Genomic DNA, 16,713 nt, shown 5'->3' with positions numbered 1-16,713 from the left:
AACTTATTTCGTAAAAACAAAAGGACGTTGGTACTGAAGATACACAAATATTTTTATTTCATGTTTTATAAATTGTTGCATTTATTATATTCTTTATAAACAGCATATTACATACCAGAGGCAAAAATAATTACTACAAATTCACATTTGCAAAAGATTCACAGATTTCTTTAACATTGCCAGGACGGGAAATATGTTCCAGCATCCAAAACACCATTTCAATATCATATATTGACAAATAGCTCACAGCTATTCACTTACAGCTTTACTGTGCAATTTCAAAATATCAATCCAAATATTTGTCCATCTTTTGAGGCGCTGGATCCACTGGGAATGTTGGAGACTTTGATCAACAAGAGCGTGGAGAAGGAGCAAAGAAGTAAAGAGCCAGAAGGATGAGGTAGACCACCACCAGAGCAGTGCCTGCAAAACAAACATACTTCATCAAAAACCTTTTATCAAGACTAAAATAAAATTCGGTCCACACATCCTCTTTTTCTGCTTCCTCATGCGGATGCATGCTTTAGAAGTTAGATATGACTGATTGTGTACTTGTTCTTTTGCTGAAACATCCAATGAATGTGGTCAGTGTGAACTGCTGCTGTTTATTTCTGATGTGGAGGAATCTCAGAAATATGACTCACCCTGAAAGTAGTCACACTTTCCATCCATGAAGATGTAATTGACCAGAATGACACTGAAGATGCTGGCCCAGAGGTGAATATCACTGAACACCAGCACAAATCCCACATCCTGGGAGAAAATAAAAGGTTTGCTGCTGCAGGATTGAAACTACTTCATTATGTACAGATGTATTAATTACGGGGAACTTACGTAGAAGGCATTGAAGAGAATGAGCAGTGGAATCTGAATCATGCACACCTGCACAGCAATGCAACTGCCCACTTCAAGGCTGTGGACCAAAAATATACAAGTTATTTGATACTTATTTTTATAATGGCTAAATTAACAATGGTATGGACTAGGCTTATATATGTTACACATACTATGTTAATACATGAGTAAAATGACATTGAACTACCACACATTACTGTGCTTGAGCCCACTGTGCTCTGATGTGTTACAATGGCGTTTGTTAGCAACCAGAAAATGACACCAGTAATGACAAACAGATGAGAATGCTGCGTGGGGTCTGGGTGCCGTGTTGGCGGGACGTTGCGGGGCTCGCTGCTCCGCCCTTTGAGGCTCGAGGAGCAGACAGTGTGGGCTGTAATACTGGTGTTGTTTCCCGGTTGCTGCGTGGGGTCTGCGAGACAGCGAGACACGGCGGAATTCAGCCTGAGCGCACACACACGTGAGTGTGTGGCGAACTGTGAGTGGAGATCCACGGAGCCGCGGCTGAGAAAAGGTGTGTGTGTGTGTGTGTGTGTGTGTGTGTGTGTGTGAGGAGCTCCACGGATTGGTCCATTTGGACCTGGGTATCGTTACGTCACTATACTCAGGAAGAAAAAAAAGGAAAAAGAAAAATCCCAACGAGGCGTTCTGTGGCAGCATAGACAGGTATTTTCTGTGTTAGAGTTACAGGGTGTACTTTGAGGGTTTGTGACTTTGCAGACCGTTTACATGCAGAAAAAGCTACATAACACACAAGGGGAGGGTAATAACCGGAAAAGCATGACATGGGACCTTTAAAGTTAAAAGAATAGACTTACATATTAAAACATTTAAATAACTAAGTATGCACAGTTTGTTAATAATACAAAAACACAATAAGTTAAAAACCCTCTATGGCCTGACTTTTTATTTTGGGAGGAAAAAAATATTTCACCATGTGTTTTAGGAGCTTAAGGATCCCTGATATTATATCAATTATAAAATGTGACCCCCCCTCACCCCTCAACAAGGGGTTGGTTTGTTGCCTCAGGGCAACACTGTGCTACGAGGGTATTGAAACACCAAGGATTTCTACAATTCAGAAGAAATAGAAAAAACAACTCTATATTAATTCAAAAGGTTTTCTCTGTGTGTGTGTGTGTGTGTGTGTGTGTGTGTGTGTGTGTGTGTGTGTGTGTGTGTGTGTGTGTGTGTGTGTGTGTGTGTGTGTCCTCCTTGTCAGACAGAATAGCCTTAACAGCCTGATCGTGTCCCTTCTGCCCATAACATGTTTTGGTGTCCATTTCCTGTAAATATCAGTAGATGGTAAAGTAAAAACATTGATTAGGTTTATCATTTTACAGCTGAGCACATTTGCACACTTGTATGATATTGCCTGGAAAAAATGGTCAAGTGGCACAGTGTTGCCTTGAGGCAACTAACAAAAAAACATAGTTTTAGCTAATTAATAAATAAATAAGTCTTTAAACAATCAAATATACTTCTTTACGTATTCATGCACATATTTTTTATTTTAAGTTGTGTACATTTATATGTTAAAAAGTCAAATGTATCTTACCAAGTGGTGGCCCTGAGTCCCTTGCAGTTTTGCTTGCAGAAAGGACTGCTCCACCCCCAGACAAAATGCCACACCCATATAATTCCCTCATTTTATTGGACACCAGCATGTCAGGTGACATTGTGTATATTTAAAAAAATAAAAATATTTAGAGGGCCAGTGTGAGGTCGAAAAAAGTGGTTTGTTGCCTGAGGGCAACAGTATGCCATAGGCAGCGGTTCTCAAATGGGGGTACGCGGACCCCTAGGGGTACGTTGGAGTACTGCAGGGGGTACGTGAGTTTTATTTTATGTGAATGAAAACAACTAAATAAGTAATGCATTTAAACAAACTTTAGTAGATGAACTACTTTATTCAAAAGTTTACAGTGATTCTGGATAATAAAATGGGAAAAATAAACGGGGTGCTCTCTTTTCCTCTCCCTCTCCTGACAGCCCGTTGCCCGTCAGGCTCAGCAGCTCGCTGAAGAACCTGTAATTAGTGACCCGACAGTAAATAAACATATTTATAACTAGTTGAGCTAGTTCCAGAGTAGATCAAATAGCTAAGTGCGATGTTCTATTTTGCTCCTAGATGCAAATATACAGTCTTTTGCTCCGCTCACCGCTGCAGGTGATCATGTAGAGCTGCGTGTGTCTCCGTCAGCAGCAGCTGATCTCTCTCTCCCGTCCGATTAGACTTCACTCGCGTTTATGTTTATATACATCAGATCTAGCTAGTTCTAGCTAATGATATGACTGCCTGCTTATCAAAGGACACCTAAACAATAAGCGTTGCTTGACAACAGGGTGTGGCCGCAAAGTATAGCGCAGCATTATGCATATGTTTATATGAGCGGTATATAATGTAATGTAATGTAATGTAATGTAATGAGCGGTTATAGGTATAAATGCTCATATGTTTTTTCTCTTCATTCCCCACGCCCCACAATTAATAAATATATATATATAACAATTTTAGTAAGAGTTACGAAGTTTGAGCAGTGTGGGTTTTATATGAACAGAGTTACACATATTTCAAAACGCGAAGTGTAATAACTGCAGTTTGCCTCGCTGTCAGAATGACAAAGCAGTGAAGCTCAGCCCATGTTTCTCACTAACATTGTACTACATTGTAAGTACAACTTATTAAAAAGATCAGTTCAATGCAACTAATGTCTTTTTAGTGTTATTGCACGATGTTAAAATTGGCTTGCCATGAATTTAGTGATGGATTGTAAACATTTGAAATGTAGCATTTAAGTGTTTCTCATGTTGTTGTTTTAATAAATCAGACACTGATGGTGCAGCACTCAGTGGCGACTGGTCATTAGGGGTAGGTGGGGCACAGCCCCACCTAGTGTCAGCAGAAAGTATTACAAATAATTATTACAAAAAAATGCAAAACATAAATAAATAAATATATAAAATATATTTTAAGATCATGTTTAATCATCTGATTCGTCTGTACATTGCTGTTTTAGTCTGTGTTCTTCTAATTAGTGTCTACAGTGTGTGCCTATTGAGCTGTTTAGAGCCATGTGGGACAAAACCCGACAATGCCCTCCCTCCCACTGTCTAAGTGAACGGTGACTGAAAAAACTACACTGCGCATGCTCAGAGTATTGTCCTATTTAATGTGTGTGGCAAAAAAATAATGACCATAGGGGCAGAGTGCTGCCATCCCCACCATACGTCATCTCACATAATTCAGAGCTGATTGGCTGCAAGTACGTGTGCCGCGAAAAGTGTGGTGTGTGAAGAGGAGGAGAGAGACGCGTCCCAAAACCAGGAAGTAAGCTGCGCTGGGTTCCCTCCACAAATAGCAATGAGATTTCTCCATAGGATTTTAGAAAATAGCTCAAAATAAGATCTGTGGGAAACGTACCTGTTAGATAAATGCACGTTTTGTTCGGCCGGATAATATCCACATGTCTACCCTACTTTTATAATTTTCGAATCATAAATCTATCGATTAGATTTATGATAGACTTTTGAAACTACAAAAAGATAAGGAGGACTTTTACAAACAAGTAATAGAGATTTTTGTCCAGAAGGATAGCCAAATGGACTTCATCTTCAAGTCAAGGTAAGACCGCAATTTTATTGAAAATGGGATCTTACTAAGAGAGAACAATTCAATATTTAAATGATAAAATTAAATGTTTTGGGTATCTTTTTGTTGAACTGTCTGTTTAAAATTAATCGAAGCATCAGACAAAAAAAGCTTTTGAAAATAATATTATATTTTGATTTAGGTCAAAATATTATATTTGTAAAACCTGAAGAGTCAGTGCCAGTGCCTCACCAGCCATGAACCTCACTGCAGAAGCTTATATATAGACATCTACGTTTTCTGTGCCCCACCACTTTTGTACATATAGAAACGCCACTGGCAGCACTTTACCTCTTTCGGCTTTTTTCCCCTAACAAATTGTTTTTGCGCTAATCAGGGGGTACTTGGCTGAATCTTTTTTTCAAAGGGGGTACATTATTGAAAAAAGTTTGACAACCACTGCCATAGAGGGTTAAATCAAATGATAGCAGTTAAGTACACCATTGCAAAGAAGTAGCAGTACATCTTCTTTTTAAGTGACCATATCAAATTAAAGAGGTTGCTGGTACTGTTTATAAATAAATAGAGAAAAAAAATTAAGCGTGAATTGCACGAGGGTATGTGTGTTTATTGCCCAAAGTTTTATATTCACAGGGTCTTATTGCAAGGTAGTGTTATGGCAAGTATGGCCTTTGTAAAGTGGAATAAATGATGCTGGTACCTCAGGCTGATGTTGTTCTGCAGTGCAAACAGGATCCCATTGACAATCTCAGGAAGCTCCGGCACCATGGCCAACACTGTGACACTGATGAAGTACTGCAACAGGAAGTACACAGAAACACATTGAGGTACACACATCATTGCTTTGGATTGAGTTTATCTAAATGTGTATTAATCAAAAGGTTTGCTTCTAAATGCTAAAGTGGGCTTATCAACCAAGGAGCAATGACTTTGAATCTAAGTGGTGTTTTATTCCTCTATAGAAAACAATACATTTTGATTACCAGGGAGATGGAGGAATGGGCCAGTATGGGCTTGATATTCTCCGTGCTGAGGTCAGCGCAGCAGGCCATTAGTACCGTGGCAACAATCAGCACTCCAAGGGCCCTGGTCCGGGACCAGTGCACTACATGATGCCCTGCAGGTGGAAAACACAGCATGAGTGTAATATTTATTACTTACCTCAATGTTGTGCGACATTTTTCCTCCCCTTTCTCATCCAAAGTCTACTGTATTTTAAGTTTTCCCCCTCACATCAAGGGTTTTAGCATGCCGTTTCCTTACATACATTAACATAGCAGGCAACAAGCAGTTAATGCATTTCATGCTCCTTCACCCAACATATTAAAGAACACTTCACACACACCTGTGGCAATGTGACTGTTGGAAACAATGCTGCCATTAATACACGTGTTGGCTGCAAGTAAATGGCCTAAGGTGACATCACCAGTGGTGCTAGTGCCCTCTTGTGCGTCCTGGCCCCCGTGCCCGTCGTTGATGTGGATATCATAGATGTGGGAGTGGGTCTTCAGGGTGAAGATGAGGCCGATCAGGTAGGCAGCAGGCAGCAGCACGGAGATGGTGTACACCAGGGGCCTGGAGGACATTTATTTCATTATTAGACCAAACACTATTGAGGGGACAAGCCCTGCAAAATGTAAATAAAAAGGCATCGTGCATGTACTTACTCAATATGGGACAGGATCAACTGTGGGTCCGCTGTACTCTATTAAAAACAACAGAATTGGAGAAAATATGGTCAGCACATCACACATACAGTGGGGCAAAAACGTATTTAGTCAGCCACCAATTGTGCAAGTTCTCCCACTTAAAAAGGAGAGATGCCTGTCATTTTCATCCTAGGTATACCTCAACTATGAGAGACAAAATGAGAGAAAAAAAACTTTTTTAAATAAATAAAAAAACAAAATCCAGAAAATCACTGTCTGATTTTTAAAGAATTTATTTGCAAATTATGGTGGAAAATAAGTATTTGGTCACCGACAAACAAACAAGATTTCTGGCTCTCACAGACCTGTAACTTCTTCTTTAAGAGCCTCCTCTGTCCTCCACTCGTTAAGTGTATTAATGGCACCCGTTTGAACTCGTTATCAGTATAAAAGACACCTGTCCACAACCTCAGTCACACTCCAAACTCCACTATGGCCAAGACCAAAGAGCTGTCAAAGGACACCAGAAACAAAAAAATTGTAGACCTGCACCAGGCTGGGAAGACTGAATCTGCAATAGGTAAGCAGCTTGGTGTGAAGAAATCAACTGTGGGAGCAATTATTAGAAAATGGAAGACATACAAGACTACTGATAATCTCCCTCGATCTGGGGCTCCATGCAAGATCTCACCCCGTGGGGTCAAAATGATCAGAAGAACGGTGAGCAAAAATCCCAGAACCACACGGGGGGACCTAGTCAATGACCTGCAGAGAGCTGGGACCAAAGTAACAAAGGCTACCATCAGTAACACACTACGCCGCCAGGGACTCAAATCCTGCAGTGCCAGACGTGTCCCCCTGCTTAAGCCAGTACATGTCCAGACCCGTCTGAAGTTTGCTAGAGAGCATTTAGATGATCCAGAAGAGGATTGGGAGAATGTCATATGGCCAGATGAAACCAAAAATAGAACTTTTTGGTAAAAACTCAACTTGACGTGTTTGGAGGAGAAAGAATGCTGAGTTGCATCCAAAGAACACCATACCTACTGTGAAACATGGGGGTGGAAACATCATGCTTTGGGGCTGTTTCTCTGCAAAGGGACCAGGACGACTGATCCGTGTAAAGGAAAGAATGAATGGGGCCATGTATCGTGAGATTTTGAGTGACAATCTCCTTCCATCAGCAAGGGCATTGAAGATGAAACGTGGCTGGGTCTTTCAGCATGACAATGATCCCAAACACACCGCCCGGGCAACGAAGGAGTGGCTTCGTAAGAAGCATTTCAAGGTCCTGGAGTGGCCTAGCCAGTCTCCAGATCTCAACCCCATAGAACATCTTTGGAGGGAGTTGAAAGTCTGTGTTGCCCAGCGACAGCCCCAAAACATCACTGCTCTAGAGGAGATCTGCATGGAGGAATGGGCCAAAATACCAGCAACAGTGTGTGAAAACCTTGTGAAGACTTACAGAAAATATTTGACCTCTGTCATTGCCAACAAAGGGTATATAACAAAGTATTGAGATTAACTTTTGTTATTGACCAAATACTTATTTTCCACCATAATTTGCAAATAAGTTCTTTAAAAATCAGCCAATGTGATTTTCTGGATATTTTTTTTCTCATTTTGTCTCTCATCGTTGAGGTATACCTAGGATGAAAATGACAGCCTCTCATCTTTTTAAGTGGGAGAACTTGCACAATTGGTGGCTGACTAAATACTTTTTTGCCCCACTGTATGGTGTGGTCTGTGGTCCTGCCCAGAACTGAGTGAAAACTGGAAGGATGTATTTGATGCTCTCCAGGAAGTTGTTCAGTAAGAGAAACCCAAGGACCCTACAGTAGTTTTCCTTGGTGTACTCCCAGAAGGGGTTACTGGCAGAGATAAAGCATATTTACTACAAATCCTATTAGCGTCAGCCATCAAGTGCATCACGCTTTGATGGTTAAACCTGAACCACCAACATACAGTGTAACAACTGGAAGGGTGGGGAGTTATACGAAATTGAAAGAAATATTATAAATGTACATACAAATTAAATAAATCACACATGCCTTGGTTTACGGCTTCAGAAACCAAAATGTTTCAAGAGATGGATGCCTGTAATGCCTGCTACTATAATAATGTAGTGCTTAGTATACAGTGTACTTAATTTAGTATGATCAAGGCCAAGTCCCCTCAACCATTGTACCTTTTTAGCTTGATTCATTATTAATTGTTTATTTATTTTCCCCCCGCATTAATCTTTATTATTAGTGACTATGCAAGGAATTTCTCATTTATTTTTATTTTTGTCTGCTGCATTTGTTGTTTTAATCTTGTAAACTGCTTCTGTATTGGTTTTGTACAATGACCTGTTTGTGAACTGGAAATGTTTCACTATCGGTGCAGCAGGAGTGTAAAACAAAAGAGTATGTAAATATGGCAATTAAAGAATTTATATATATCAAGCTGTTGGTGTAATCTTTATGGTAGAAGAGTGAGGAATGTCCCTTCCAAGTCCATGAGCAGTTGATACAACGTTGTGAAACACATGAGGCTCTGAGTGAAGCGGCTCACCGTGTCGTAGTGACAGTCCCTGCAGATGAACGGGACGCTGCTGTTTCCTGGAACATTGGTGCAGCTCTCGCACACCAGATCCCCAAAAGTCTTTGAGAAGAGGGTGGGAGCAAAAACACCTAGGGACAATATAACATCATGAGGATCAAATATTATGAATCTGGTAGTGGAGGAAATATTGTTTGAAATTAATTGAATATGCCACTACGATACAGACCTCCTACGGAGATGAAGAGCAGAGCAGAGCTCACTCCAGCTGAACGACTGTTAAATCTCTGCTCTCTGTGTTTGATGCCCCCGATGATCATACAGATACCCTGTCAAACACAGACAGTCATTCAGAGGGTCATACTGCTGCATGTTAACTGATGAGTTGTTGCTTCTCAGGCCCTCACCGGTACGAACAGTATACACCCAAGCAGGGTCCCAGTGAGCGCTGCTTTGACGATCTCCTCATAACATTTGGTTTTAGCATTGTGTCCCTGCAGCAGTGCTGTGATGTAGAAAGTCATCTCTGTGATGGAGCCGAACGTGGCATTCACCACCGCCCCCACTGCAAAGTTACTCTGAGCAGAAATGCTGTGGAAATACGCACAGTCATCAGAATTCAGGAGCAAAATTACAACACAAGTCAGAATCAGAATTCCTTTATTAGCCCCACAGTGGGGACATTTAAAGTGTTACAGCAAAAGTGGCATAGCAGCAAGGCAAGCAATAATACAAAAAGAAAAGCACACATAAGTAATAAAAATTACTAAAATAAAAGACAAATAAGAAAACAACTATGGCTAGAAATGAGTAGCAGCATGTTAGAAAGTGCGATCATTAACATATTAAAGTATTGAGACCATATCAAATAAATGTTTGTTTTTACTAGAAGTGATTATGTCACACTACAATTGGTGCATAAGATTGCAACAGTCTGTATTGTTTGGGGGGTCTACCAGGGGCCGTGATGGTTATACAGTCCAATACTCACCTCTTTATTCACAAGTATCAGGGACACACTAAACGTACCTGGCTATTCCCATGCCAATATAGTAGGAGAGAGGGATGATGGAGATGATGGCGGTGATAAACTTGGTCTCTGCACTGCAGAATGTGTGTTTACAGTCAGTGTATCCAATAATGATCGTGATGAACACCAGGGGGAGCAGGTCTGCAGGGAGCAGGGACTTAAGGAGAACACATTGATGGACAGCAGACTGGATCCACATGTACATCTGCAGGACATGATGCCACCTGTTCAGGCCATACATGACATGCCGATCAGGGCCGCTGGTTGCACACACTCCATATTACACTTTGTGAGAAAACAAGGGTACAGTATATTGAAATGCAATCTAATTTACCAATAGTTGACCTCTTGGAATTTGTGTTACAAGCCCCTTACTGTAATCAACAGCAGGAAAAGGATACTGAGGGGGATAATGTTGATTCCTTGTACGCTGTATTTGTAGCAATACACATTAAAGGCTCGATAACAGCATAAGATGACTCTGGTCTCACACACAGCGGTCTGCAAAAGAGAACAAAAGACATTTAACCCCAAAGTTACACTTTTAAAAAAAAATAAGATTTCAATGGTCCATATGGTTTAAAGGGCAAGGTTAGATAATTGAAAAAAACCTTTTCTGTGCTCTCTTCTAGTGGTATGTGGATTTTGAAAACATCTGAGCCACATGTCTTTCTATGAACAGCATTTTGCTTACTGAATAATCCTCCAACGCTAAGGTCAATTTAGCTTTTCTTTTGAGGTCCATTCCAAAAGCAAACTGCCCACAGCGCAAGAGGAATAGATTTGAAAGGCAATTGCAAATAAAATCCAAACTATGTTCAGCGTGGGGAATGTGGGGAAGAACCACAGAACACTGTTCAGTGTGATTTGGCTGAACCGACCCGTTAAGGAAAAGTCAGTAGATGCACTAATTAGATTTGCCACACACTTCAGTAACATGTTACCATAGCTAATAAGGAGACTAATATAACCTTGCACTTGATGTTTTGATACGCTTGACCGGTGCAGCTGAGGAAGGAGAATACTGCACACATTCTTGCATCTTTCTCTACACTGTCTGCTGATATGTAACAACTTGTACAAAACTGCTCCACCAGAATGTAGAGAGAAACTCTGTAAATCAGCCTCCCACAACAACAGTGTCTCTGACCCCAACCATGTCCTGAACAGAGAATATGAATTGTGACCATCAAATCAGAGATGCAGGTTCCCACGGTTTGATAAAGTTAGACTGAAGCACTCCTTTGTGCACCAGTCTATCCTCAAATTAAATACAGAGCTAAATCCCAGGTCAAATGTATGCTAAAGGGTCTTTACTCTTAAGTGATTGTGATGTTGTTTTCCTTGCATCATGTCTTAATATTTGTCCTTGTTTGATGTTGCAAATGGAGCTGCTGTGATGCAAGAAAAATGTCAGACTGGATCTGACAATAACTGTATCGTACCTTTTCCAGTTTGTGAACCTGAACGTCCTCTGGAGCCATGAGGAGGACGATGGTCATTGTGCGGGCGTTCATCTTGGCTACAGGTATGGTGAAGACCAGCAGCCAGGAGAGCACACAGGCCAGCGAATGGACCACCGCCAGGACAGGGTAACCTAGCAACAGCCAAACATAAGTGCTGACGCGACACTGCAGAGAGACACAAAGTATATTCAAAAGCATTATTAATATATAAATATTACTTGCATCCAGTGATTAGGGTGATTCTGACCTTCTTACCCAGTGATTGGACGTTTTCCCAGCTGCTGGCTCTGGGACGGGGATCTCCACAGGGAACGGGGAGGACATCAGGAGAGGAGCAGAGTCTTTGTTCCCCGAACTGTCGCTCTCCTCTGGGATCACCTCACACTTCGGAGGCTTCGCAATGGATCTCCTAACTACTTCTCCAGCCTGAGAAGGGCAGACAATCAACAGGATATGGTCAATGACTTTTCATAGTCATGTAAATCTCAGCTTCTTTTTAAATGGCACTAAAATATGGAAACGTTTAATACTATATTTCAAAATACCTTTTCTATGGACTTTCCAAATGGCCAAATAAAGTACAACGCCAATCTAAAACAAAGTTTGCCTGAAAGAAATGAATTTATTTATGGAGCGCTTTTCAAGAAACTCAAAGACACTTTAAATAAATACATAATCAAAACGACACACTTAAAATATATAAAACACAAATGACATGATGCAGCTGGTGTACAGGATACGTACCATAAGCTGCTCCGATGATGGTTAGGAACATTACAGAGCAAATGAGGAAGTAGATTAAAGATATCCACCATCCGAATAAAATGACATAAATGACGTTCCCAAAGGTGATCACCGAGCCTGAAAGAGAGGAAAGATAACAAGTACGCGTTATTGCTTTCCTGTAGGCTGCAACAGAATGAAAGTTTAAGGATAGAAAAGAGAGAAGAAGACCTTCTTGAGGCTTAACAACACTGAGGTCAGAGTAGAGCTCTTTGATGATGTCCGATCGGTCTTCAATGGGCTTCTCTGTCACGTGACCCTTCCACTTCCTGAAGCCAAACTGAAACAAGCATGGCACAGAACAATGAATGTCAAGAGGACTACTTATAAACTACCATAATACTCAGAGATGGGAAGTAGTGGAGTACAAATACTTACGTTTCTGGTATCAGTACTTTACTCCACAACGACTTTTTACTTTTACTTCTTACATGTTGAACACAAATACCTGTACTTTCTACTTCTCACATTTTCCAAACAGGCTGGTTCCTTTTGTTTGAATGTGTGTTTGGTGGCGTGATCATTATTATTTAGAGTCATTGCGTGCCTATTGATTTGAACACGATCCGTGTATCCATCATTTCCTGGTCTTCTCTAAAGAAGAGGGACCAATGAAAACATTGTCATGTTGCCGTTGTTCAGCATGGAAACATTCATTAGCTAACAATGACATTATTGTTCTATTAATATAAATGGAGGTCAGGTACTCTTTAAAACAGTTGGTAGTTATGGGTACTTTTTACTGAAGTACATTTTGAAGCCCATACTTCTTTACTTACTTGAGTAAAGAAGTTTAGTCAGTACTTCTACCAGAGTATTTTTGAACACGAGTATCTGTACTTCTACTTGAGTAAAGGATGCGTGTGCTTTTGCCATCTCTGATCATACTTTACCACATTTATGCCAAAGTGTTATAAATAGTAAAGTTTTAGCAAAAAGACATACTGTATATTGGAAAGTAGTAAGCATACAGTATGACTTGGATCATATCACAGGATATATTTTACTTTGAATAAAACCTTTTAATATAGTACACTATGTTTAAATGTTGCTGTCCCTTTAGTAGATCAGTATTCTAATTTATTCAGTATATTTTAGTGCATCGATACTTTTCTGAATATGTCTTTTCTACTGATAATATGTATATTTCGTTTTTAATGTTTATTTTATTTGTATTTTATTATATTTTCGAAGAATGTTTTAATTCTTGTACATTGATTGTCAAAGCACTGCTGTGAGAAAAGAATTTCCCAACTTGTGAAATAAAGTATCTATCTTTCTTTATAAAACGGACAAGTCAAATCAAGCAATCTGATTGGTTCTTAGCCGTGAGATACTGAGCGTATACCACGGGTAGAATTGTAAGTTACTTTTCACAACAAGTCAGTATCCCTCCGCGTCTGAGAAAAACAGTATACCGTTGGGCTGAAAAGCAAACTGCCTGCAGGGTTTGTCGACCCTCCGCTTCGCGTCGGGCCGAACCACGCCCCTTAGCTGTGATATAATGAGCATATACCACGGCCTGTCGTGAGCTATTGCTTAAATATCTGTTTTTGATATTTCATTCCCTGTGAAGGCATCAGAGAATAAAAACATTCAGTGTAACAGGGGGTGAGAAATTGGTATTCTGATTCTAGGGTTAGGGGAGTATTCTCTAAAGCCAGTCGTTGCCCACCTTGTAGTTATTGGCCTCCCTGTGAGCCTCCACCTCATTCTCAGCTCTGATGGTGGTCCTTGTGGTGTCTTCATGCCAAGCTTCTTCTCCATACCGAGACGGAGTAGATCGGGTGGTGCCTTGTCCTCCTGTGCAGATCACAGTGAGAAAGCTCTTCCACATGTCAAGAGAAAATACACTTCTCTCTCTCCTTCAGTTGACTTCTATGAAACTACATATCTCCCATATCCACAGATCCCTACAGAAACAGTGCTGGTTTACCTTTGTGCACGGTGAGGAAGCACTTGGGGGTGTAGTGGCAGTGGTGGTGTACAGAAGCTTCTGGGGAGGGGGTCTCCACTGCACCCAGCTCTGGATGCTGGACCCTTTCATTTTGACACCGTCGCCGTGGCAACCAGTGATGCTGTTCAGGATCCACAGAGTTCTCTAAAATGAACAAATCATGCAGAACTGTCAAGGGTTTAAAAAGGCAGAGTACAGTACCAACACTTGAAATCTTGCCAAGTATATTTGTCTTTGCACCTTGTATAAGACCTAATAAATAAGATAAGATATACTTTATTCATCCCAAATTGGGAATTGTTTTCGTTGCAGCAACATATAAGACAGGGAATTGCACATAATTAGAAATTAAAAAGAGTAGAAAAATAAATAATTATAAAATAGAATCATCTCAAAATAGAAAAAATATGAGTATAAAATATCCAAGTTGAACGTGAATATAAAAATCTGTATATAGTAGGATAGTAACAATACAGTGAGATATAGGGTCTTATTTTTAGACAATGCATCTTAAGTATATTGTTCAATCAAAGACTCTTAAAAAACATCTTATTTTGAGTTGTGTCTCAGATTAAACTTTTTTATTTACATATTTATTCGAAAAAAATTCAAATCAGAAAACAAAAACATTTGGAGCATTTCTGGCTCGTTTTGTAACAACGTTTCCTGATTCTGGTCAAATATAGTTCAAAATAAGTTTCCCCAGCTAACAACAACATCTGATTTATCTAAATATCCCACCTTATTTCAAGAAATCTTACTAAGTAATGCTCCCTTGTTCTATTGGCAGATTTGTGTACTTATTACAGGCAAAAATACCTTGTTTTCTTTATTTTTGGGTTTGCATCAGTAATATTTTTGACATGACATGAGCAGAGAAAAATGCTAAATGAAGTCTGGAGATGAGTAGATCCGATCTAATTCATTACACTTGACTGATTTATTGAATATCTGTTTCTCTGTTCCATACTTTCTGTTCTTTGTTGTTTATAAATTGCTCCGGCTGAGCCAAACAATGCTGTTCCTGCAGATGAGCAACAGTGTGTGTTCATGCTTAGAACACAGGGAAAGCCATGGATGTATAGAGAGAGAAACAGTGATGTTGAGAGGACAGTAAATCTGGAGGGGGGTATTTGTTTTGGTGTCTGTCCTTCCACTGACTCCACCTAAAAAAAAAAAATCAATCTACACACACCTCCCTGCAGGTTATCACTGCAGAGGTTTGAGCTTGATTGACATCCTCCACCAAAGCCCTCCAACCATGGAGATGTGTGTGACTAACAAAAACCTCCTGAGAGTCATGCAGTGTCACCTCAGCCAGCCCCCCCCCTGTCAACTGCAGGACCGATCACATTGGAAATGCATTGCAGCACACAGTGACATGAACTCAGTGCTATGCTTTGCAATTAAAACAGAAGCATGCATGGATTGTTGATATGTAATCTGCTTATAATGCCTTAACTGTTACTCCTTGTGTCTCAGTAAAGAAACAGTGGATGTATTTTGAAGGCAACTGGAAGAGGATAAGTCTCATTCAGACTTCACAACTGACTCCTGCCTTTTTAAAGGTTGTGAGCTGACACCTTTTGAAAACAGCTATGAATTGTGGGGAGATGACAGAACCAGTGTGTTAGATGAAGAATGAAAGTGGGGAACAATCCAGACTGACAATCTACCAAACCAACATGATGTAAACAACTTGGATTAGGGTTCAAAAATGGTGATCATCCCAAAACAATCCCTTTTAAAAGTACAGGAAAGAACTGCTTCTGATTCAGGACACAGCCCTCACCACTAGATCGATTGATACTTTATTCTTCCCAAATTGGGACATTATTTTAACAACGTGTTTTTAAACGGCGAATATATAAATATCTACAGTAGAAAAGAAACACATCACAAAGAATACACAATATAAAATGTTCTGGATACGTTAGAATGTTCTGTAAAAGACCAGTAAACAATATACTTCTAAGCTTCTGTCTGAATAAAAGTATACCAAAGTTCACATCAGTTAAGTTTATAATAAATTCAAACTTTACTCTGGGAAGAAAGTGATTTCTTTAGTTGTCAGGCAGACAGCAGACAGAGACAAATGCTGAGCACTAATTGGAGGGAAATTTGCAGCACAGGTGACTATGATCAACGCGTTAACGATCAAGTCAAATGTAAAATAAACACAAAGACGAATCTGACAGCCTGCCCTGGGTTTTAAACACGCAGATAAAGACCAAAAAGCAGCGTGTTAGTTGAACGGAGGTCCCACAAAGCTCCAGCAGCGGCAGGAGCTTGGTTTTACCTGAGGTGTCCGCCGCTGACCCTCGCCGCAGGCTCTCCACATCTCCTGGCGTCCGGGAGCACTTCTTGAGGAACATGCTCTCTGTTTATCCCCGAGTCTCGCTCCTGTTTCATCTGCGCGAGGAGCGGTAACACGCTCCTTAAGAAGGGTGATCTGCGCGAGACCCACCAGCAGAGCCTACACCCGGCACACAGAGGGGAGGGATATCGAACACAGAAACATTTAAAATACTACAATTTTATGTATGAATGTCACTCCTACGTCCTATTTTATTCACACGTATGTGTTACGTGTATCTGTTTATTTAAAAAAAAAAATGTTATCCATTAAAGCGCTGTGTGTGGGATTTTAACCTTTGTTACCACAGCGCCCCTAGTGTTACGAATTGATACTGCCGTTTTTAGTAAAACCAGGTTTGGGGAGTAACAGATTACATCTAAAGGGATTACATAGGGAGGATACAAAAAAAAGGTAAGTATATTCCGTCACAGTGACAAAAAAAATCAGATTACTGTTA

The 16,713-nt window shown here is 40.3% G+C and overlaps 1 protein-coding gene across 2 annotated transcripts; it reads right to left on the bottom strand.

Moving 5' to 3' along the window:
• Positions 1-34: 34 nt before the first annotated feature.
• Positions 35-16,377, bottom strand: cax1 (cation/H+ exchanger protein 1). 2 transcript variants are annotated; one of them, XM_079656352.1, is made up of 20 exons: positions 16,197-16,377; positions 13,877-14,041; positions 13,616-13,743; positions 12,112-12,220; positions 11,902-12,018; positions 11,703-11,764; positions 11,413-11,583; positions 11,137-11,322; positions 10,093-10,192; positions 9,691-9,832; positions 9,069-9,252; positions 8,891-8,990; positions 8,674-8,792; positions 6,136-6,173; positions 5,814-6,043; positions 5,452-5,585; positions 5,169-5,263; positions 835-913; positions 645-753; positions 35-423 (listed from the first exon to the last, which is right to left on the bottom strand). In XM_079656352.1, exons 1-20 carry the CDS (start codon positions 16,270-16,272, stop codon positions 350-352), a joined length of 2,418 nt encoding a protein of 805 aa, XP_079512478.1. In that variant the 5' UTR covers positions 16,273-16,377; the 3' UTR covers positions 35-349. The 2 variants fall into 2 exon arrangements, with proteins under 2 accessions (XP_079512478.1, XP_079512479.1); XM_079656353.1 differs by having other exon boundaries at positions 5,895-6,043.
• Between the last annotated feature and the right edge of the window lie 336 nt (positions 16,378-16,713).

This window comes from Notothenia rossii (genome assembly GCF_949606895.1).
Source record: "Notothenia rossii genome assembly, chromosome: 10".
Taxonomy (NCBI): domain Eukaryota; kingdom Metazoa; phylum Chordata; class Actinopteri; order Perciformes; family Nototheniidae; genus Notothenia; species Notothenia rossii.
Note: the sequence above shows the minus strand (reverse complement) of the source record. Positions and strands in the feature narration are given on the sequence as shown.

What these genes read in the sequence shown, in the direction of transcription:
- cax1 (XM_079656352.1), bottom strand. Translation starts at nt 16,272, where the DNA reads ATGTTCCTCAAGAAGTGCTCCCGGACGCCAGGAGATGTGGAGAGCCTG. An exon ending in CCCATTCCTCCATCTCCCTG is followed by an intron (nt 5,264 to 5,451) that starts GTAATCAAAATG and finishes TTCCTGTTGCAG; the next exon opens with TACTTCATCAGTGTCACAGT. An exon ending in TTCTCTTCAATGCCTTCTAC is followed by an intron (nt 754 to 834) that starts GTAAGTTCCCCG and finishes ATTTTCTCCCAG; the next exon opens with GATGTGGGATTTGTGCTGGT.